General features: G+C 36.2%; 1 protein-coding gene across 1 annotated transcript in view; it reads right to left on the bottom strand.

Annotated features, from left to right (window-relative positions):
• The window catches only part of ANKRD31 (ankyrin repeat domain 31), a 138,123-nt gene that overhangs the window by 106,955 nt on the left and 8,196 nt on the right, over positions 1 to 22,972 (bottom strand). The window contains exons 2-6 of the mRNA XM_047087997.1: positions 16,454 to 16,527; positions 10,705 to 10,811; positions 9,520 to 9,560; positions 4,604 to 4,680; positions 2,426 to 2,469 (exon numbers count right to left, since the gene is read on the bottom strand). Coding sequence (XP_046943953.1) covers positions 2,426 to 2,469; positions 4,604 to 4,680; positions 9,520 to 9,560; positions 10,705 to 10,811; positions 16,454 to 16,527 — 343 coding nt within the window. The remainder of the gene's footprint in view (positions 1 to 2,425; positions 2,470 to 4,603; positions 4,681 to 9,519; positions 9,561 to 10,704; positions 10,812 to 16,453; positions 16,528 to 22,972) is intronic.

Genomic DNA, 22,972 nt, shown 5'->3' on the forward strand with positions numbered 1-22,972 from the left:
AATAAGATATCCCAACTGGGAGGAAGAAGTAACACTTTGACTATTTGTAGATGACATGATACTATATTTAGAAAATCCTAAAGACTTCACCAAAAAACTACCAGACCTAATAATTCAGAAGGTTGCAGGATAAAACATTAATATACAGAAATCCATTGCATTTCCATTAACTAATAATAAAGAAGCAGAAAGAGAAATTAAGAAAACAATCCTATTTACAACTGCACCAAAAAGAGTAAAATACCTAGGAATAAACCTAGCCAAGGAGGTAAAAGACCTATACTCTGAAAACCATAAAGCACTGATAAAATAAATTGAAAACAACACAAAAAAATGGAAAGACATTCCATGCTGATGGATAGGAAGAACAAATATTGTTAAAATGCCCTTATTACCCTAAGCAATATACATATTTAATGCAATCCCTATCAAAATACCAACAGCATTTTCCACAGAACTACAACAAATAAACCTAAAATTTGTATGGAACCACAAAAGACCCCAAATAGCCATCTTCATTCCAAAGTTAATAACTCTTGGATTTCTCACATTTCATTTTTCATCCTAGGCTGGTGGCAGATAATCAGGTTAACCAGTATACACAGTGATAAGCAAATTTCCACAGGTCCTAAAATGTAAACAAGTTCACACACACTTTTTATCAGAAATAGTGCTTGGAAGGACCTATTTTTTATATTACGTTTTTAAAAATAGGTAGTCCTTAAGTGACTTTGTTTCAAAAGTTCACATGTGAGCTAGGTGATGTTTAATTAACTGGTGTTGACTTCAAACAATAAAAATTCATTAAAAGCCATATTGATACATTAAAAAAAAAAAGACCCTGAATAGCCGAAGCAATCTTGACAAAGAAAAATAAAGCTGGAAGTATCACAATCCCAAATTTCAAGTTATACTACAGAGCTGTCATAATCAAAACAGTATGGTATTGGCACAAAAACAGACACACAGATCAATGAAAGAGAATAGAAAGCCCAGAAATAAACCCATGATTATATGGTCAATTAATCTTCAACAAAGGAGGCAAAAAAATGAAATGAGAAAAAGTCTTCAACAAATGGTGCTGGGAAAACTGAATAGCTACATGCAAAAGAATGAAACTGGACCAGTGATATCATACACAAGAAATAAAATCAAAACTGATTAAGAACCTAAATGTGAGACCTAAAATCATAAAAATCCTAGAAGAGAACCCAGGCAGGAATGTCTCTGATATCAGCCATAGCAATATTTTTCTAGATATGGTTCCTAAAGCAAGAGAAACAAAAGCAAAAATAAACTCTTGGGACTACAAATAAAAAGCTATGCAGCAAAGGCAACAATTAACAATCAACAAAACTAAAAGACTGAATGGGAAAAGATATTTGCAAATGACATACCCAATAAAGGATTAGTATCTAAAACATATAAACAATGTATACAGAAGTGCCCGGGTGGCTCAGTCAGTTAAGCGTCTTACTGACTCTTCATATCAACTCCAGTCATGATCTCACGAACTGTGAAATTCCAAATTATAGAAGCAGTGCAAGTCCATTGATAGATGGATAAAGAAGAAATGGTATATACGTAATGGAATATTATTCAGCCATAAAAAGGAATGAAATCTTGCCATTTGCAATAAATGGATGGATCTAGAGTATAATGCTAAGCAAAGTAAGTCCGTCAAAGACAAATACCATATGATTTCACTCATGTGGAATTTAACAAAACAAATGAACAAAGCAAAAAGAGACAAACCAAAAAACAGACAGTTAACTATAAAATACAAACATGCTTATGGGGGGGGAGGGAGATGGGGGTAGGGGTGAAATAGGTGAAGAGGATTAAGAATACACTTAATTCTTTTTTTTTTTTTTAAAGTTGTTTTTTATGTTTATTTATTTCTGAGAGAAAGAGACAGAGCATGAGCAGAAGAGGGGCAGAGAGAGAGGGAGACACAGAATCCGAAGCAGGCTCCAGGCTCTGAGCTGTCAGCACAGAGCCCGACGTGGGGCTCGAACTCACAGACCGTGAGATCATGACCTGAGCTGAAGTTGGATGCTTAACCGACTGAGCCACCCAGGCGCCCCAAGAATACACTTAATTCTTAATCTTGATTAACACTGAGTAATTCATAGAGTTCTTGAGTCACTACATTGTACACTTGAAACTAATATAACACTCTGTGTTAATGACACTGGAATTAAAATACAAAAAAGAAACACAGATCAAGACAATACTATTAAAGATAAAGGAAGAACAAATACTGGAAGGGGTTGTTAGACAAGGATACATTTCTATTTATTGAAATGGTTTAGTCATATTCTCACAGAGGGAAAGAATCTAAATGGCTAAACTTTAATCAATATAATGTTTTAAAAATCTAAACACATGATCTGCATAGCCAATCTCTGTTATATAGACCAACCTTTTCTGGGTGTGGTAAAATTTCAGGATTTTCAGCCTCAGGCCCTAGAAGATAACCATACATTAAAACTCCAGTTTTATTAAAGCACTAAAAACATACCCTCTCACTTAGCATTTCTTAATCATGTAACTTGAAATGACTCCCTCAGACATTCGTGTGATTTATAAAATATTTTATAAATATTATACCTATTTATTGATGTAAAAGTATCATTACACTGGCAATAAACTAACAAAAGAAAATTTTTTCCATTTCTTTAAAATATACTACTTTACATGAAGATAGGTAAAATTATAATTATTTAGAATTGGTTCAGCTAAAACCCAGCTTCTCTATTTCAGCTGATTCTAAGAATAGGTAAGTACAAAGAGCACAAAATCTTATCTCCTTTCTCAGGGTCATTATCTTCTCCATTATGGGTAATAGAATATAAATTAATTTATGCTGTCAAGTTAGGCATGTAAAGGAACACCCCATGTAGGGGCCAAAAGGAATCAGGAGGTTGTCCTAAATATGACTTCCCCTTTACCTCCTCACTCTGCTCCCTCTGCAATTCATACCAAGTGAAGTTGAAGGAGGATCAGGAAAAAAGGTATTTCTCAAATTCCATTCCTCTTGCTTCATACCTTCACCATCAAGGACCAGGTACTCTGACATACTTAGGTAGGAATTTAGGGCTCTTTGGAATTTCAGGCATATGCTTGAGTCATTCACTGGTTTCTTTTGATTAGGCAGTATCTAGAGCTACAGCGTAATCCAAGTAATTGTCTGGTAACCTTACCATGCATCCTCACAAGCAACACAGGTTTTTCAGGAAAAAATAAGCATAAATACGCTTATCACATGGTGCAAAAATCTGCATCTTACTGTTTTTTTGTTTTGTTGTTTTACCTTTGCCATTTGATGATGACAAAGCTATGAAAATCAACTAGGAAGGCTAACATCATGGCATTGCACACCCTCACAGGATGAAGAGCAAAAAGTTATTATGAATAAATAGCTTCTTATCCTTGCATTAGAATTCTTTGTGCCAAGCAATGATGATAATACATGATACTGTGTATATCTTATCATTTAAAATCTTATCTCTAGTTGTTTAAAATTTTAGCACAAATGAAGGAAACACTGTAATACAATAGATACATTTTCAATTATCTCTTTTTTTTTTAACTGTCTGATCCTTGGGGAGTTAGTTTAAAAACACAGAAAAAGACTTCATCCACTTTTGCCTTCTCTAAATTGTAAAGCAAATCCTCAAAACCACCTCCTTCTACATTGTTTTTAGTCACCTCATCACCAAAAATGATCATTCTTCTATGCTAATACTTACTATTTTTAAAATTTGACAAGCTGGTATAATAAAATATAGTATACTAGTTTGACTACTATATTAAAAATAAATGTTATTTAGAGAAAATTCTCATTTTCTAGCTACAAAATTTACTTAAAACATTTTTTACAAATTAAAAAAATTTTGTGGAGTTTTGGTCTTTTAATAAATTATTAAAAGATTTTGTACATTTCCTACTAACACTTGAGACAAAATGTAGTAGTAACATGAATGTAGAAAAAAAGAATTCTAAAGTGCCAAATGAGAAGAAAATGCTCAGAGGAGCTAAATTTTAACTCATAAACAATTACAACAATTACTAATTTGTTTATTTTGATCATTCTACAATTTGGTTAGTATTACTTTTGAACGATTGTATTAGAACAGAGCTAGCAATACTAGCTAACAATTTAATAATTTCCTTACATGTAATTTAACCTAAAGTCTAGGATGATAATAAAATGAGCTTCCTGTTCTGAACACTCTGAAAGGAATAAAAGGATGAGGGAGTTGCAGTGAAGTGCCAGAAGGGAAAAGGAGCGTCTAGTCACAGCAGCTTCATGCAGCAAGAAAAACCATGAAGTCAAAATCCTGGTGCCCATGGCACTTTTAAAGGCTTGCAACTCAGAAGTTCAGTGAGGGTGGTGGTAAGAATGCATAGATAGCAACAGCATCATATGGCATGCGTGGCTTTCAGAAGGCCAAATGTCTTGCATTTCCCACTTTTAACTTCCTACTCATTTGGCCTTCTGAGAGCCATTAACGCAAATAAATCCATATCTAACTAAGCCTTCTATTTTTAGGCAAAGAAAAATTTACTTTGTATGACTCTACCCATAAAAACATACCTTGAATGCTTCGGTGGTTCAGTGAAAGTTCAGCCTGGGGAAATGATTTAGTGACCACTGGAAAACTTTTTCTATGCCTAAAAAATCAATCAATTAATAAATAGATACAAATTTTGAAACGTTAAGAAAAGAACACTTTCTCATTCAAATACAATTTAAACTTTTTTTTTTCATTTAAAGGAATTTCAAGGGGCGCCTGGGTGGCGCAGTCGGTTAAGCGTCCGACTTCAGCCAGGTCACGATCTCGCGGTCCGTGAGTTCGAGCCCCGCATCAGGCTCTGGGCTGATGGCTCAGGGCCTGGAGCCTGTTTCCGATTCTGTGTCTCCCTCTCTCTCTGCCCCTCCCCCGTTCATGCTCTGTCTCTCTCTGTCCCCCAAAAAATAAATAAACGTTGAAAAAAAAAAATTTTTAAAGGAATTTCAAAATTGCATGATTTTTTTTGCTCCATCATTTTAATTACTTTTACAATTACTACCAATTTGCTAACATTTACACTTCAAGTATTTACAAAAATGAACAAGCTGAAAACTTAATGGTGAAGTTCAGGAGTGTAAACATGATAACCTTACATTTAGATGTAGAAGTCACTTTGGGATGACAGTACCAAATAGGGATAGTGGGGGAGAAAAATTGGTCCTGGTTTATGTATCTCGGTTATCGAAATCCTACAATACACTGAAAGCTTGTCATTATAGTTTTAAATGTAAGTGAAAGTCACTAATGAGAAAATTCTCAGATATTTATAATATCTTGTATTTCACAGTAGGCAAAGAACACATATGAAATATTGATGGAAAGAGATTGAAAGCAAAATAGGAGTCATGCTACCCTGCAATTTTATCATCTGCCCTGGGATAATTAAAAGTTGACTGAAGAAAAGCAGTCAGTTAATTATTTTTTCCTTAATCTAATTTACTACACAAAGGCAATCAAGATATCTCTCTTAAAAAAAGAACAAAACCCTCTTGTTCCAGCTGTTTTGAGAGAAGTTTTACACATCAGGTATGGTTACTTGAAGCCTAAGCAAGAATAATTAATTGAACACTCTCTCCTGTCTAAAAACAGAAGTGATCAATATACGCTACCTTGAAAATGGAACTGAAGCTGCTCATACAGAATAATTTCTATGAGGCAAATAGGAATGAATGTTGATTTTTTTCCCGTAAAATGTGATTCTTTGAGAAGAACAAGCTGACTTAAAACAAAATAAAATCATAGTCTGAGTCAACGACTGAATGTTTTTCCTTAATTACAAAGGAGAATTTAAGACATAAGTCTGAAAATAGAGCAAACTTTCAACTAAATTATTAAAAAATAGTTATTTATATTAAGTAACAGAGCAAATAATGTACATGTCTAACAGAGAAATAATTAAATGCATTATTAGTATACAGTCAAGTTATACAGTGAAATATTGGGAGGTCACCAAAATTCATGTTTTTAAATAATATTAATCACATAAGAAAATAATTTGATAATTACTAAAAATTTTTAAAAAGGAAACAAAAAATTATAGAATGACTCTAATTTTGCAAAAAAATATAAACAGAAGTAAAACTATAAAAAAGCCTAAAATAAAATGTACCAAAATGTTAACAATGGGTCTCTAGGGCATGGATGCTGTGTTAGCCTTACCTAGTCTTCTTTCTTCCTCCATTTCTGTAGATGAACTTACAGGGCTAATATATTCAATAATAGAGTTATTTTAATAGGGTGGTTCTCAAACTTTTTGTTCTTTGGTCTCCTTTACACTCTTAAAAATTACTGAGAAACTCAAATGGCTTTTATTTATGTGCAATATATTATATTTATTTAATATAATTTTTATAATTTTATATTTATTTGTAAATATATTTATATAATTATTTTATATATAATATATATTTAAAATATATACTTATATTTATGTATAATTTAAAATAGAGAAATTTTAAAAAATAATCATTAACTTAAAAATAACAGTGAAAGCACATTTATCACGATGAGCACTGAGTAAGATACAGAATTGCTGAATCACTACATCATATACCTGAAACTAATATAACACCATATGTTAACTATACTGGAATTAACATAAAAAAATAAAATTAAAAATAAACAAAAATAACAATAACAATAATAATCCAGTAACGTTAATATAATTTTATGAAAATTTATTATATTTTTCAAAATGAAAATGTGGCATTATTTAACATTTTGAAAAAATTATGGCTTCATATAAGCCAGTTGTCATCTCATTATCCGCTACTGCATTCAATTTTTTGCCAAGCATTGTTTTTTTAGTTCTTTGTTTTGAGAGAGAGAGAGATCTGGGGGTGGGGAGGAAAGGGGCAAGGGGGAGAGAGAGAGAGAGAGAGAGACAGGGAGGGAGGGAGAGAGAGAGAGGGAGAGAGAATGTCTCAAATAGGCTCCATGCTCAGCACAGAGCCTGACCTGGGGCTTGCCATGACCCTGGAATTATGATCTGAGCCGAAATCAAGCGTCAAACACTCAACCAACTGAGACACCCAGGGGCCCCACCATACAAATACTGTTTTATTTGAAGTATATAACAAAAATCTGGCCTCATACAGGTATGCACTTGGAAAAGGAAGGAGTATTTTAGTAGTCTTTTTGGATAACTCTAGTATCACACCAAAACTCTAAAAGGAATAACTTTACAGGTGAACTGGAAATGTAGAAATTGAAACACCAATGAACTTTTTGTATTCTGTCACATTATAACCCATTGGTCTATTTGCACTTTGAATGGATCTTTCACCTGCATGTGATTTTGTGACATTATGCATTTGTCTTTTAGAAAATACGAATTCACTGAGTTATGCAGATCTTCCTTATACTGACAGATTATTAAAAATCAGAAAGATCACTTTTATAAATATTACCACTGATCTCACTGGAAAATTATAAGTACTGGGAAGCCATCAAGGTTGAGGTGGTAAAAATAAGTTTTCCTAACCTCTAATTTTCACTTGAAAGCTAGAACTTTTTCATTGGCAACAAATATCATAAGCTTTTCCTTGAAGTGACTGGCTTACTTCATTCATTTTCAAGACCATGTCTGCCATACACCCAAGTATGAATGTTATTTTGTCTGTCAATTATTCTTCCAAGTTCAAAGAAAAAGTGAGCTAATTTTCTTACAATGTTTATAACTCAAACAAATGCACAAGTGTTCTTAAGACAGCTATCATGCTTCAGTATGCACAGAAGTACTTAAGCATACTTTCCCATCATTGCACAGCACATCAAGAAGATATATATTCAAGGGTAGGAATTCAAAAAAACAATAACCTTTCTGCTTCATCAAATGCATTAAGTGAAGCTGGGTGTTTTCTTCCTTTTCTTTTTTAAATGCTAGTTCATGGGAGTGAAAATTACAGTGACTACTAATACTAATGGGTGCCACTGCCCTGATTCTTACTAAGGCTCCAGCATTTTACCCACTACTTACTTTAGCACTGTATGTGCAAATGTCAATACTATGAAAGAGGCAAATAATGTGTTAGTATTATTATGAAAATGCCTTTTTAAAAAATTTTTTTAAGTTTATTTCTTTTGAGAGAGAGAGAGAGAGAGAGAGAGAGAGCGAGAGAGAGCACAATCAGGGGAAGAGATAAGAGAAGTGAAGAAAAAGAGAATCCCAAGCAGGCTCGGAGCTTCAGTGTGGAGCCTGATGCAGGACTCAATCTCAGGAACCATGAGATCATGACCTCAGCTGAAATCAAGAGTCAGATGTTCAACCAACTGAGCCACCCAGGTTCCCATGAAAATAGTTTTGATCTCACAGACCCTCTAGAAAAAGTCTCAAGGACTCTGAAGGGGTCTGCAGACCATACTTTGAGAACCGTTTTTTGTTTTTTTTGTTTTTTTTTTATATGTTTATTTAGTTTTGAGGGAGAGAGACAACAAGTGGAGGAGGGGCAGAGACAGGGAGACAGAGTGGACTCCGAGCTGACAGCAGAGAGCCTGATGCAGGGCTCGAACTCACCAACTGTGAGATCATAACCTGAGCCACAGTCTGATGCTTAACTGACTGAGCCACCCAGGTGCCATGCGAACCATTGTTCAAAAAAAAACTGAAAGGATAAAGCCTTTTAAAATACAATAATTCTACAAAGTCTAATTTCAATAAGGTCTACAAATTCTTCCTTCATGTCTTGTTATAAATTTACTTTTTAAATAACATTAATAGAGAATCAACTTAATATGAACCAATCCTCATGAAATGAAACTTATCTATAATATTTGTAAATAACACTTATGCTGCTAAAGGGGCATTTGTTTTTCTTCCAAGATTTTATTTATTTTTAAATTTTTTTTTTTAACGTTTATTTATTTTCGAGACAGAGAGAGACAGAGCATGAACGGGGGAGGGTCAGAGAGAGGGAGACACAGAATCTAAAACAGGCTCCAGGCTCTGAGCTATCAGCACAGAGCCCAACGCGGGGCTCGAACTCACGGACCACGAGATCATGACCTGAGCTGAGGTCGGCTGCTTAACCGACTGAGCCACCCAGGCGCCCCTTCCAAGATTTTTTTTAAATTCAAGTTAGTTAATGTACAGTGTAGTACACTTTCAGGAGTACACTTTCAGGAGTAGATCTAAGTGATTCACCACTTACATATAACACCCAGTGCTCATCCCAACAAGTGCCCTCCTTAATGCCCATCACCCATTTAGGCCATCTCCCCACCCACCTCCCTCCGTCAAGCCTCAGTTTGTTCTCTATAATTAAGAGTCTCTTATGGTTAGCCTCCCTCTCTGTTTTTATTTTATTTTATTTTTTAAAGGGACAACCATTTAAAAAAAATACAATAATTCTAAAACTCTGAGAAAATGAAGACTTGTTTTAGTGTGTAAAATTACAAAAAAAATCTACAATATAACAAAGCCAGAAATTAATATACTTACTGGAATAGAGCTTGACTTTGTTCCATTTCATCTTGAGGTTGCTGGGGGCGGGGGGGAAGATTTTGTTTCTAAATGATAAATGCTAATACAAGAACTAAAAATTTAACATTTAAAATAATCTTATGTTACTGTTTCTTAGCATTTTTTGTTGTGGTAAAATATATATGTAACAAAATTCACCATCATAACCATTTTATACATACAGTTCTGTGGCATTTTGTGCACACTGTTGTACAACCATCATCAACATCCAGCTAGAGTACTTTTTCATCTTTTCCAACTGAAACTCGATACCTATGAAGTACTAACTCCCCATTCACCCCTCTCCCAACCCCTGGTACCTACCCTTTTACTTTCTGTCGCTCTGAAACTAAGTACCTAATATAAAAGGAACCATATAATATTTGTCCTTTTGTGTCTGAACTTATTTCACTTATCATAATGTCTTCAAGGTTCACCCATGCTGTACCATGAATCACTATCTCCTTCTTTTTTAATTCCACTTTATGTATGTACCACATTTTGTTTATCCACTCAACTGTTGACGGATGCTTGTGCTACTATCACCTTTTGGCTACTTGAATAATGTTTCAGTGAACATGGATGTACAAATATATTTTGGAGTCACTGCTTTCACTTTCTGGGTATATACCCAGAAGTTCCACATGAAAGAGAGATAGATAAGGAAAGTAAAGAGAGGAAGAAATGAGACATTTTCAACATCCCCCTTTAAAAAAAAAAGACTTGCGGCGCCTGGGTGGCTCTGTCGGTTGAGCGTCCGACGTCGGTTGAGCGTCCGACTTTGGCTCAGGTTATGATCTCGTGGTTTGTGAGTTTGAGCCCTGCATCGGGCTCTGTGCTGACAGCTCAGAACCTGGAGCCTGCTTCAGATTCTGTGTCTCCCCATCTCTCGGCCCCTCCCCTGCTCATGCTCTCTCTCTCTCATTAATAAATAAATGTTAAAAAAAAATTTTTTTAATAAAAATAAATAAATAAATAAATAAGGCTTTCACCAAAGTTACAACAAAGAAACAGAATGACTGGCTAAGAAATGGTAAAAAACTGAGCAAGGGAAGAAAGAAAGAAAATAACAGACAAAAAGAATTAATCATTAGTAATTTGTCACTCTTTGAGATAGCATTTCCAATTTGTAATAAGTATGTATTTAATCAACATGCTACCTACCTGAAAGACTGCCTTGTCATTAAGAGGCATTATCTTACTTTTACTCATTTGCTCTTGGGGATTATCTCTCAGTTTAAACCCAAGTTGAATCTCAGGAGAAAGTTTGCCTAGAATGAAACAATCATAAATCCTTTGAAAATAGTCTCATTGCTCTGCTTTGGCAGCAGCTCTATGATTTTATAGAAACTACAAAATGTCATTTAAATTTATTTTGTGAATTGTAATTTCCTAACTGCCACTTCTGTATATCAAAGTTTTTAAGTTATTAATTTCAAAGAAACATATATACTACACTGGAATAAAACAACACTTGATATTTATTGTTTCAGGATGAATGAATGCAAAGGATAAGTAAGGACAATATACAGACTTAAGCCCCACTAGAAGGAGTATTTTCTTTTTTTAAAATTTCATTTTAGGTCATTTTTAAAAACTTGTAATGCTAGTATAAAATACAACAACAGTCAGAGTTTTGTGTTTTTAAGATGGGAAATTGAGCTCCTATTTTAACTTTTCTTCTCTTCTTAGTTCCTGAAAAGAATCCAAACAAAGGAGTTTTTTTTTTTTTTTAAATAAAATCTGAAGCAGCAATGAGAAAAAATGAAATATGCCCACCAAGGATCAAAATGAGAATGTATTAAAGGGAAACCAGAGGTGCCTGAATGATCAGTTGGTTGAGCATCTGACTCTTGAGCCAGAGTTCAGGTCATGATCTCGTGGTTTGTGGGATCAAGCCCCACGTTGGGCTCTGTGCTGACAACACAGAGCCTGATTGGGATTCTCTCTCTCTCTCTCTCTGCCCCTTTCCCACTTCTGTACTCACATGCACGTGCATGGATCCAGTCTCTTTCTTGAAATAAACATTTTTTTAAAAAAGGGAAACCAGGGGCGCCTGGGTGGCGCAGTCGGTTAAGCGTCCGACTTCAGCCAGGTCACGATCTCGTGGTCTGTGAGTTCGAGCCCCGCGTCAGGCTCTGGGCTGATGGCTCAGAGCCTGGAGCCTGTTTCCGATTCTGTGTCTCCCTCTCTCTCTGCCCCTCCCCCGTTCATGCTCTGTCTCTCTCTGTCCCAAAAATAAATAAACGTTGAAAAAAAAAAAATTTAAAAAAAAACAAAAAAATAAAAAAAATAAATAAATAAATAAAAAAGGGAAACCAAACATTGGTAAACAGTATGTCACTCAACAAAGGAAAAGGAGGGGCTCCTTCAGAAGTAACTATTTGGATTTCTTCCATCAGAATCTCAGAAAACCACCCAGCTCAGAGCAAATCCAACAAAAAGATTGAAGAGGGTACACTGGAAGCTCTCAGTGGGTCTCACACTTCACTGAGCTTGCTGTTTGTACCAAGGAGCTCAGGATGAATGCTATGGCCAGCTACTCTCTGTGGGAAGGTATCTTCCCTACCAGATACAGAAATGTACTTAAAACCAAGGTTGATAAAATAATGCAGTGATGGCACAGCAGTAAAAAGAGCCAAAGAGATCAAAGAAACAAAAAAAGTGGAAAGACATATGTGTATATATATATATATATATATATATATATATATGCCCTACAATGTATCTGCCCCCACAATAATGGTATTTTAAACAGTGGCAGGGTGCCTGGAGGGCTCAATAGATTAAGTGCCCAACTCTTGGCCTCAGCTCATGTCATGATCTCATAGTTTGTGGGACTGAGCCCTGCATCAGGCTCTGGGCTGATAGCATGGAGCCTGCTTGGAATTCTCTCTCTCCCTCTCTCTCTCTGCCTCCCCCACTGGCTTGCATGTGCTCTATCTCTCTCTCTCTTAAATAACATTTTAAAAAAAGAAACTTAAGGGGCGCCTGGGTGGCGCAGTCGGTTAAGCGTCCGACTTCAGCCAGGTCACGATCTCGCGGTCCGTGAGTTCGAGCCCCGCGTCAGGCTCTGGGCTGATGGCTCGGAGCCTGGAGCCTGTTTCCTATTCTGTGTCTCCCTCTCGCTCTGCCCCTCCCCCATTCATGCTCTGTCTCTCTCTGTCCCAAAAATAAATAAACGTTGAAAAAAAAAAAAATTTTTAAAAAAGAAACTTTTCTTCTTTTCCATACCTATTTTCAGATATCCATAAAAATTAAAAATGGTTCACAAGAAGAAAGCACAGAAGAAAATAACCTACCACTTAAACAGCTACTGCAGAATTGCTCTTTTTGAACAGTGACGATTGGTGACGAATTTTTCTAGAAGTATTTAAATTGACCTAGAAGGTGCCTGGGTGGCTCAGTTGGTTAAGCGACCAACTCTTGATTTCGGATCAGGTCATCCTCTCACAGTTGTAAGATTGAGCCCCGCAATGGCCTCCGTTCTGGGCATGGAGCCTGCTTAAGATTCTCTCCCTCTGCCTTTCCCATGCTCACATGTGTGCTTTCTCTCTAAAACAAACAAACAAACAAACCTAGAAGTGGACCCAGGAAGTATAGAAAAGTGGTAGGTGAAAGGTATTTTTTAAAAATATATGTACTACAACTGACGAATGGATAAAGAAATTGTGGTTTATATACACAATGGAATACTACGTGGCAATGAGAAAAAATGAAATATGGCCTTTTGTAGCAACGTGGATGGAACTGGAGAGTGTGATGCTAAGTGAAATAAGCCATACAGAGAAAGACAGATACCATATGGTTTCACTCTTATGTGGATCCTGAGAAACTTAACAGGAACCCATGGGGGAGGGGGAGGAAAAAAGAAAAAAAAAAAAAAGAGGTTAGAGTGGGAGAGAGCCAAAGCATAAGAGACTGTTAAAAACTGAGAACAAACTGAGGGTTGATGGGGGGTGGGAGGGAGGAGAGGGAGGGTGATGGGTATTGAGGAGGGCACCTTTTGGGATGAGCACTGGGTGTTGTATGGAAACCAATTTGACAATAAATTTCATATATTAAAAAAAAAAATAAAAAATATATATGTACTACATATCAATGAAACCAATATTGTATTTGTCTTTTTCAGTCTGACTTATTTCACTTTGCATAATCCCCTCTAGGACCATCCACATGTTGCAACTGGTATGAGCTTTCTTTCTTATAGCTGTGTACTGCTCTGCTGTGTATATATACCACAACTCCTTTATCCATTTTTCTATCAATGAACACTTAGGTTACTTCATATCCTGGCTACTATAAATAATGCTGTAATAAGTATAAGGGTACATATGTCTTTTAAAATTAGGGCTTGGGGCGCCTGGGTGGCGCAGTCGGTTAAGCGTCCGACTTCAGCCAGGTCACGATCTCGCAGTCCGTGAGTTCGAGCCCCGCGTCGGGCTCTGGGCTGATGGCTCAGAGCCTGGAGCCTGTTTCCGATTCTGTGTCTCCCTCTCTCTCTGCCCCTCCCCTGTTCATGCTCTGTCTCTCTCTGTCCCAAAAATAAATAAACGTTGAAAAAAAAAAATTTTAAAAAAAATAAATAAATAAATAAAATTAGGGCTTTTATTTTCTTTGGGTGAATGTCCAGTAGTGGAATTATTGGGTCATATGGCATTACTATTTTTAATTTTTTGAGGAACCTCACACTGTTTTCCATTGTGGTTGTACCAATTTACATTCCTACCAGTAGTGCACAAGGGTTGCTTTTTCGCTATATCCTCACCAACACTTGTTATTTCTTGTTGTTTTGATTTTAGCTATTCTGACAGGTCTAAGGTAAAATCTCATTGTGATTCTGACTTGCATTTCCCTGATGATTAGCGATACTTACCAAAAGACATACGTCTGTTGGCCATCTGTATGTCTTCTTTTTTAAAAATGTCAGTTCGAGTCCTCTGCCCATTTTTTACTTGGGTTATTTGCTCTTTTAGGTGTTGAGTTGTTTAAGTTCTTTATATATTTTGTAAATTAACGCCTTATCAGAGATAGCATTTGCAAATATTTTTTCCAGTTCCGTGGGTTGCCTTTTTGTTTTGTTGATGGTTTCTTTTGATGTAGTCCTAACAGTTTATTTTTGTTTTTATCTCCGTTACCTTAGGAGACAACTAGCTAGAAAAATGTTGCTAGGGCTGATACCTGTGTTCTCTTCTAGAATTTTTATGGTTTCAAGTCTCATATATGTCTTTAATTCATTTGAATTTATTTCTGCATATGGTGTAAGAAACTGGTCTAATTTCATTGTTCTGCTTATAGCTGTCTAGTTTTCCCAGCACCATTTATTGAAAAGACTATCTTTTCCCCATTGCATAGAAAAGACTATCTTTTTCCCACGGCATATTCTTCCTAATTTGTCATAGTTTAATTGGCCTCATAAGTGTAGGTTTATTTCTGGGTTCTCTATTCCGCTGCAGTAATCTTTTGTGCCGGTACCCATCCTGTTTTGATTACTACAGCTTTGCCGTGTATCTTGAAATCTGGGATTGTGATACCTCCAGCTTTGTTCTTCTTTCTCAAGACTTCTTTGGCTATTTGAGCTCTTTTGTGGTTCCATAAAAATTTTAGTATAATTTGTTCCAGTTCTGTGAAAAAATGTTGTTGGTATTTTGATAGGGATTCACTGAATCTGTAGATGTCTTTGGATCATACGGGTGTTTTAACAATATTAATTCTTCCAATCCATGAGCATGGAGTATCTTTCCATTTGTTTGTGTGATTCCAGAGTATAATTCTTTCATCTCCTTGGTTAAATTTACTCCTAGGTATTTTACTCTTTTTGCTGTAGTTGTAAATAGGATTGTTTTCTTAGTTTCTTTCTGCTACTTTGCTAATAGTGTATAATAAGTCAGACTAGGAAAGACAAATACCATATGGTTTCACTCATATGTGGAGTCTAAAAAACAAAACAAATAAATACACACAGAAAAGGTGAATCTGACCTGTAAATACAGAGAAGAAACTGATGATTGCCAGAAGGGAAAGGGGTGGGAGGAATGGAAAAAAATGGTGAAAGAGAATGGAAGATACAGATTTCCAGTTATGGGATGAATAAGTCACAGGAATAAAAGGCATAGAATAGGGAACGCAGTCAATGATATTGCAATAATGTATGTTACAGATGGTAGCTAACACTGTGGTGAGCCTAGCATAACCTATACAAAAGTTAAATCACTATGTTGTACACATGAAACTAATGTGACAATGTGTGTCAACTGTACTCAAATTTAAAAATTTAATATATATAAATAAACCAAGGATATTTGGACCTTAATTTCAGCCTGAAATAATCAGATTGGTTATTTAAAAAAATCTTTTTTAATGTTTATTTTATTTTTGAGAGAGAAAGAGAGAGAGAGACACACACACACAGAGTGCGAGTGGGGGAGGGACAGAGAGAGGGGGAGACACAGGATCTGAAGCAGGCTCCAGGCTCCAAGCTGTCAGCACAGAGCCCAACGTGGGGCTTGAACCCACAAATGTGAGATCATGACCTGAGATGAAGTTGGACGCTTAACCGACTGAGCCACCCAAGTGCCTCAGACTGGTTATTAAAAAGTACTATTCACTTCTGCAAATATGCAAGTAGTATGGTTAAACTGGAAATTTTTGCAAGGAGAAGAGATATCTGGGTATCATTTGCATATCTCTGTAGTCCCCTTTAGGAGCCATGAACATCTTCCTGAAGTTAGAATTCCCCTTGCTATTGTTATAGTAATAGATCTTAATAGACCTCAGGGTCTATTACAGATGAGTATAAGAAACTAATTCTGTGTAAAGTTAAAAACAAAACTAACTATAAAAGGATAAGTTAGTAGAATATTAACACTTTGGAAATTAAAGTGACTACTTAGTGAAAAAAATTATTTCTCACCTTTGCACCTTCCACTTATACCAGGATGGAGACTGAACTCAGATCTAAGAGATGTGTCTTCATCAAAGAGCAACCTTTCAAATACCAAAAAAGAAGATACAGATTGTTATGTTTCCTAAATGTAGACTAACAATTTAACTGTAATTATTAATTATACCTAAACTTGCTAAAATTCTTAGTTACACCACTGTTAATATCTGTACCAAAGTATTTTTTAGTAATGTATGCTTTAATTAAAAACTTATACAAGAATGGGGCGCCTGGGTGGCGCAGTCGGTTAAGCGTCCGACTTCAGCCAGGTCACGATCTCGCGGTCCGTGGGTTCGAGCCCCGCGTCGGGCTCTGAGCTGATGGCTCAGAGCCTGGAGCCTGTTTCCAATTCTGTGTCTCCCTCTCTCTCTGCCCCTCCCCCATTCATGCTGTGTCTCTCTCTGTCCCAAAAATAAATAAACGTTGAAAAAAAAAATTAAAAAAAAAAAAAAACTTATACAAGATGAAAAATACTTATTCATATGGTCATGCTCATTTTTACAAATACCCCATTATTTCTGAGTACTTGGGAGTAAGGAATGAAGGGAGTAGTTTTTGAATGAGATGAAATTAGATGATTTAAGGGAACAGTGCTGGTAGGTTTTCTCTTTCACATTTCTCTATACCACAGAAACTGTGAGATTAAAATCCCAGGGTTAAATTTGGGTATATGTTTTCAGAACACAAAATGACAGAATTCCTTTAATTTTTGGATTCACTTCTTACTATGTTCTAGGCAGCACCAAGGTAACAGAGAGAAGACAAACAGTCCATGCCTCAAGAAGCTTCATTTATAATGATGAATACAAAACTAAAAACAGCAATGATACACCATGGCAAGTGTGCTAGTAGGCAGACTTAAGTGTTTATCTTTTCCATTTAAAAACACCCTTACAGAATTCAAAAATAGGCAAAGGACTTGAAAAGAAATTTACGCAAAGAAGATATACAAATGGCTAATAAGAACATGAAAAGATCCTCAACCCTACTAATTAGGAAAATGCAAATCAAAACCACAGTGAGATACCACGTCACATCCATTAGGATGGTTATAAACAAACCAAAACAAAACAACAAAAATAAAACAGAAAATAACAAGTGTTAGCAAGGATAGAGAGAAATTGGAAATCCTGGGCATTGCTGATGGGAATGGAAAATGGTACAACCATTGTGGAAAACAGTATGGTTGTTCCTCAAAAAAGAGATCTATAACCACAATTTGATCTAGTGATTCCATTTCTGGGTATGTCCACAAAACAACTGAAACCAAGGATCTAAAAAGATACCTGTACACTCATGTTCAGAGAAGCATTAGTCACAGCAGCTAAAAGGTAAAAGCAACCCAAGTGTTCATCAACAGATATGAGTGGATAAACAAAATGTGGTATGTACATAAAATGGAATATTATTCAGCCTTAAAAAGAAAGAAAATATTGACACATGCTATAACAGAAACAGACCGTAAAAACATTATACTAAGTGAAATAAGCCAGATACAAATGTACCAATATTATATGACTCCAGTTATATGAGATAGCTAGAGTGGTCAGATCCATAGTGACAAAGTAGAATGGTGGTTGCCAAGGACTGGAAGCAGGTAGGAATGGGGAGTTAGTGTTTAAGGGATACAGAGTGTTAGTTTGGGAAAATGAAAAAAGTTCTGACGTCAGAGGGCAGTGATGGTTGCACAACAATGTGAACATACTTAATGTCACTGAAATGTATGCTTAAAAATGGTTAGAATGGTAAATTTTATTATATATATATATATATATATATATAATTTTTTTTACCCACAATAAAAAATAAAATTAAAAAAAATCTTTCCAAAATCTAAAAATGTAACAGTGTACCAAGGCATGAACATATAATTTGGTACTAAAGGCATTCTTTTGTCATTCACTTACTTATTTCATTTTGCTTTTCACCTTTTAAATGAAAATGAAAAATAAAAGCAATAAAAGAGGTAAAAGTACACTTATCGTCTAGGTCCAACAATTATCAGTACACAGACAATCTTGTTTCTTCTATAATCCTTCTGCCATCCTCTCTATTCCTGCCAGTCTCTCACTAGATTATTTTGAAACAAGCCCTAGGCCTCTTATTCTATTTCAGCTGGAAATATTTCAGTATGGAACCCTAAAAGATATGAACTCTTTTCAAGCATTACCACAATAATCGCAACTTTAAAAAATAACCATAATTACCTTACTTTCTAAAGCCAAAAATTCCTTAATATTACTATATTTATAGTCTTCAGTAAGCAGCCTCTGAAATGTCTCCTGGTATTTATGCCCTGTGCCCCGCTGTGAGTACAGACTAGATGCAGAAAGTCTTCTAATGAACACAATATAGCAAATGTGTTGGGATGTTATTTTTGAGATTAGGTTACAAAAAGACACTGCCTTTCATCTTGCTCTCCCTCTTTTATTCTCTTGCTTATTCCTTCTCATGGATGTCAGCTTGTCATGTTGTGAAATGCTCTGTGGAGAACCCTATTTAGCAAGAAACTAAGGGAGTCAACCATCAGAGAGGAAGTGAATCTTAAGAATCACTATGCAGGAAGTGAATTCTTCTCATGAAGATTTCAGATGAATGCAGCCCTGTGAGTCCCTGAGCCTGATGACCCAATTAAGACACTCCTGGACTCCTGACCCACAGAAACTACAAGATAATGTTTATTGTTTCAAGTTGTTATACACCAATGGAAAACTAAATGGATTGTAATCACATTTCTCCAACTGTCTCTTTTTAGTTGTTTTGTTCAAAAGAGGATCCAAACAAGGTGCAAACATTGCATTTGGTTGCTATGTCTAAGTCTCTCTTTGAATCCATAATTATCCCCATCCCACTACAATTTATTAGTTGGAAAAAAATAGTTTTTTCCTGCAGTTTCCCACATTTTGAATTTTCTAAATGCATGTCATGTAACGGGTTCCTCTATCCCGTATATTTCATATAAACTGGCTATTAGAGCTAGAAGTTTGACCTGATTCAAGTTCAAATGGGGGTGGGGTGCATGTGTATACTTCCTATAGGAGATAATAAAGTACTGTTGAGAAGGTAGTCTCCTGTATAGTCTTTCAACTCCCTCTCAGCTTTCGGCATGGAACACTTTCTTACTAAGAAAGTGTTTCCCAGCGTGTGTTGGATTTATGACCTTATGTGGGAATACCTTGCCCTGTTTCACACTCAGTGTGTACTCTTTTATTGTGTAATTGTATGTGTCATATGGCACCTGGCAAACCCCACTACTACATTTGTCCTCTGTGGGGACAAGATGAAGTCATTCTTTGGCACAAGACGGGTGTATGCAGCCCAATCTCTCTGCATCAACTGCAGAGTGACTGCTTGCTATGGGGGACCAATGCCTACTATTGAAGCTGATCTTGTGCTTCTTCTCAATGTGAGTAAAGTGTTCAGTCAGTGCTTGACTGCATTTTGTTTTCCTTGGTGATCCTGATAGAAAAATGGATAAGGCAGAAGTGTCTGCATTTCTGGGGAGCCTGGGTGGCTTAGGCAGTTAAGTGTCCAATTCCTGATTTTGGTTCAGGTCATGATCTCATGGTTTCATGAGTTCAAGCCCCCCACTGGGCTCTGGACAGACAATGCAAAGCCTGCTTGGGATTCTCTCTCTTTCCCTCTCTCTCTGCCCCTCCCCAGCTTGTGCACACTTATGCACTCTCTCAAAATAAATAAATAAACTTAAAAAAAAAAAAGTATCTGCATTTCTACTCATGATGATTAGCAACTTGCTCAACAGTGTGGTTGTCACTCTTCTTAGTGGCCACTTATGAACACTGCCTAGGTCTATTCATTATCTTATTAGACCTATATAAAATGGTGGTTATTCTACTTTGCCACTTTCTTCATTTATTAACGGCCATTGTTACATGTTAAAAGAAAATTTTTCATAGGGCACCTGGGTGGCTCAGTCAGTTGAGTGACCAATTCTTAATCTTGGCTCAGGTCATGATCCCATGGTTCATGAGTCTGAGCCCTGAGTCAGGCTCTCCGCTAACAGGGCAGAGCCTGCTTGGGATTCTTTCTCTCCCTCTCTGTGCCCCTCCCCAGCTTGTATGTGTTCTCTGTCTCACTCTCTCAAAATAAATAAACTTAAAAAAAATTTTTTTTTCACTCATCAACTATATCATTACATTCACAGTCAAGCCATGTTACTCAGCCAGGTTACCTAGGTACAGTTTGCACAGGAAAGAAAAAATAAATGCTTACTTCTTTCTCTTTCTTGACCAGTTTTCAGAATATTAAGACCATTATGAATTCATAGATTTAAATCCACTGCTGTTATTATTCTTATCAATGCTCAAATTGTCTAGTTTTTAGCTAGTGGGAAGCCCTTCAAAGTGGCTCATGGAGGCAATTAAGGTTAAAGAAGGTCATGAAGGTGGGGCCCTAATCTATTATGACTGGTGTCCATATAAGAAGACAGACACCAGGGATGAATGCACACAGAGCAAAGACTGTACGACCACACAGCAAGAAGGCGACCATCTACAGCCAAGGAGAAAGCCCTCAGGAGAAAGCAACCCTGCCACCACCTTGATCCTGGACTTCCAGCCTTTAGAGATGAAAGAAAATGAATTTCTGTTAGTTAAGTCACCTAGTCTATGGTATTTTTTATGGCAGCCTCAGCAAATTAATACATCACTAGTCTTCCCTAGCTTCCCGGAATAAGATATTCTACGCTCAGCTTATATATCTCTTGCCTTAGACCCAGAACCACTCATTTTGCACAGAGCCTTGAAGTCCACCATACTAATATTATCATTAACAGTGTGATTATTGATGTTACTTTGCAATTTTTTTGAGAGAGAGAGAAAATTGTGTGCACCAGCAGAGGAGGGGAAGAGGAAGAGGGAGAGAGAAACTCAAGTAGGTTTCATGCCCTGAGCAAAGCCTGACATGGGGACTCGATCTCACAACCGTGAGATCATGACCTGAGCAGAAATCAAGAGTCCCACACTTAACTGACTGAGCCAACCAGGCGCCCCTAAATGTATTCTGCAATTCTTTATATCCTGAGAGTTAATCTCGTCTGGTATGTTCACCTAAATTCTGTTTTAAAGGCACTCAGGTCCTTTTTGTGTAATTATGCTACCAAGTCAATACACAATTAGATTCACTTGTTTAATCTTGCCTTTCCTTTTTAGAAAGTTTTTTTATGGTGATTTAATTTTGTTTTATAATTATGTAAACTGTTTACATCTTTCCAAAAACAAATGTACAAAATAAGATGTATTTAGAGAAGTCTAGCATCTATTCTTATCTTTCACTCACCTGTTCCCTCCCTTCCCATTTTTTAAATATTGTATGTTTTATCCTTCCAATGTGTTTTTGGAAATATAAGCAATATAAGTATATATGCCCTCACCCATTCTTAAATAAGCAGTAGCATTCTTTATATACTTTACTTTCCTTTTTTTCCTAACAATATACCCAGTAGATTGATCGCCCTAGAGGAAAGAGACTCTCCTTATTTCTTTTTATTAATTCATAGTATACCACTGTGTGGATTCTCACATTGTTTTAAAAGCTTAGTAAAACATAACTGTGGAGGCAAAAATTAAAAAAAAAATTGGGGGAGCAGTAAGAAAATTTACAGAACTATCTCATGTTTTCCATTCCCAGTTGCAAATATACATCACATACATAAAGAAGAAAGAACAGGCTACTAAGAAAAATAAGTCACCATTAAAAAGAAAAAACCCCTGCAGCACCTGGGTGGCTCAGATGGTTATTAAGCATCCAACTTCAGCTCAGATCATGATCTCACATTCATGAGTTTGAGTCCCATGTTGAGCTCTGTACTGACAGCTCAGAGCCTGGGGCCTGCTTCAGATTCTGTGTCTCCCTCTCTCTCTCTCTCTGTCCCTCCCCAGGTTGTGCTCTTGCTCACTCACTCTCTCTCTCAAAAGTAAATGGATAAACATTAAAAGAAAAACAAAACAAAACAAAAAAAAACAGGGATTGCCTGGGTAGCTTAGTTGGTTAAGCGTCTGACTCTCAATTTTGGCTCAGCTCATGATCTCACGGTTCATGAGTTCAAGCCCGACGTCAGGCTCTGTGCTGACAGTGCAGAGCCTGCTTGGGATTCTCTCTCTCTGCCCCTCACATACTCTGTCTCTCCCTCTCTCTCAAAAGTAAATAAACATTAAAAAAAAGAAAAAAACCCATATTTCCTAATAGTTCTCAGCACAAGCAAAATTAACAATGTAAAGGACTCCAGTCCTTAACCTAACATCTCTGTAAGAGCAAATATAGTCTCCTACTATAACGAGAAAAAACTTTTTTGGCTCAATTACTACTGGCCATTACTAAGGACTGAAAATTTCATTATTCAAATATGGATAATACCATTACTTTAGTACATTTTTCTAAGAAGTAAAACAATCTATTCATCTTAATGTCCCTAAAAGTCAGAATTATTTTATTTTTTAAAAATTTTTAATTTTTAAAATCTAAAAATTA

The sequence above is a fragment of the Lynx rufus genome, unplaced genomic scaffold (genome assembly GCF_022079265.1).
Source record: "Lynx rufus isolate CCGP_SWC_20201006 ecotype Redwood Valley unplaced genomic scaffold, mLynRuf1.p SCAF_1, whole genome shotgun sequence".
Classification (NCBI taxonomy): Eukaryota; Metazoa; Chordata; class Mammalia; order Carnivora; family Felidae; genus Lynx; species Lynx rufus.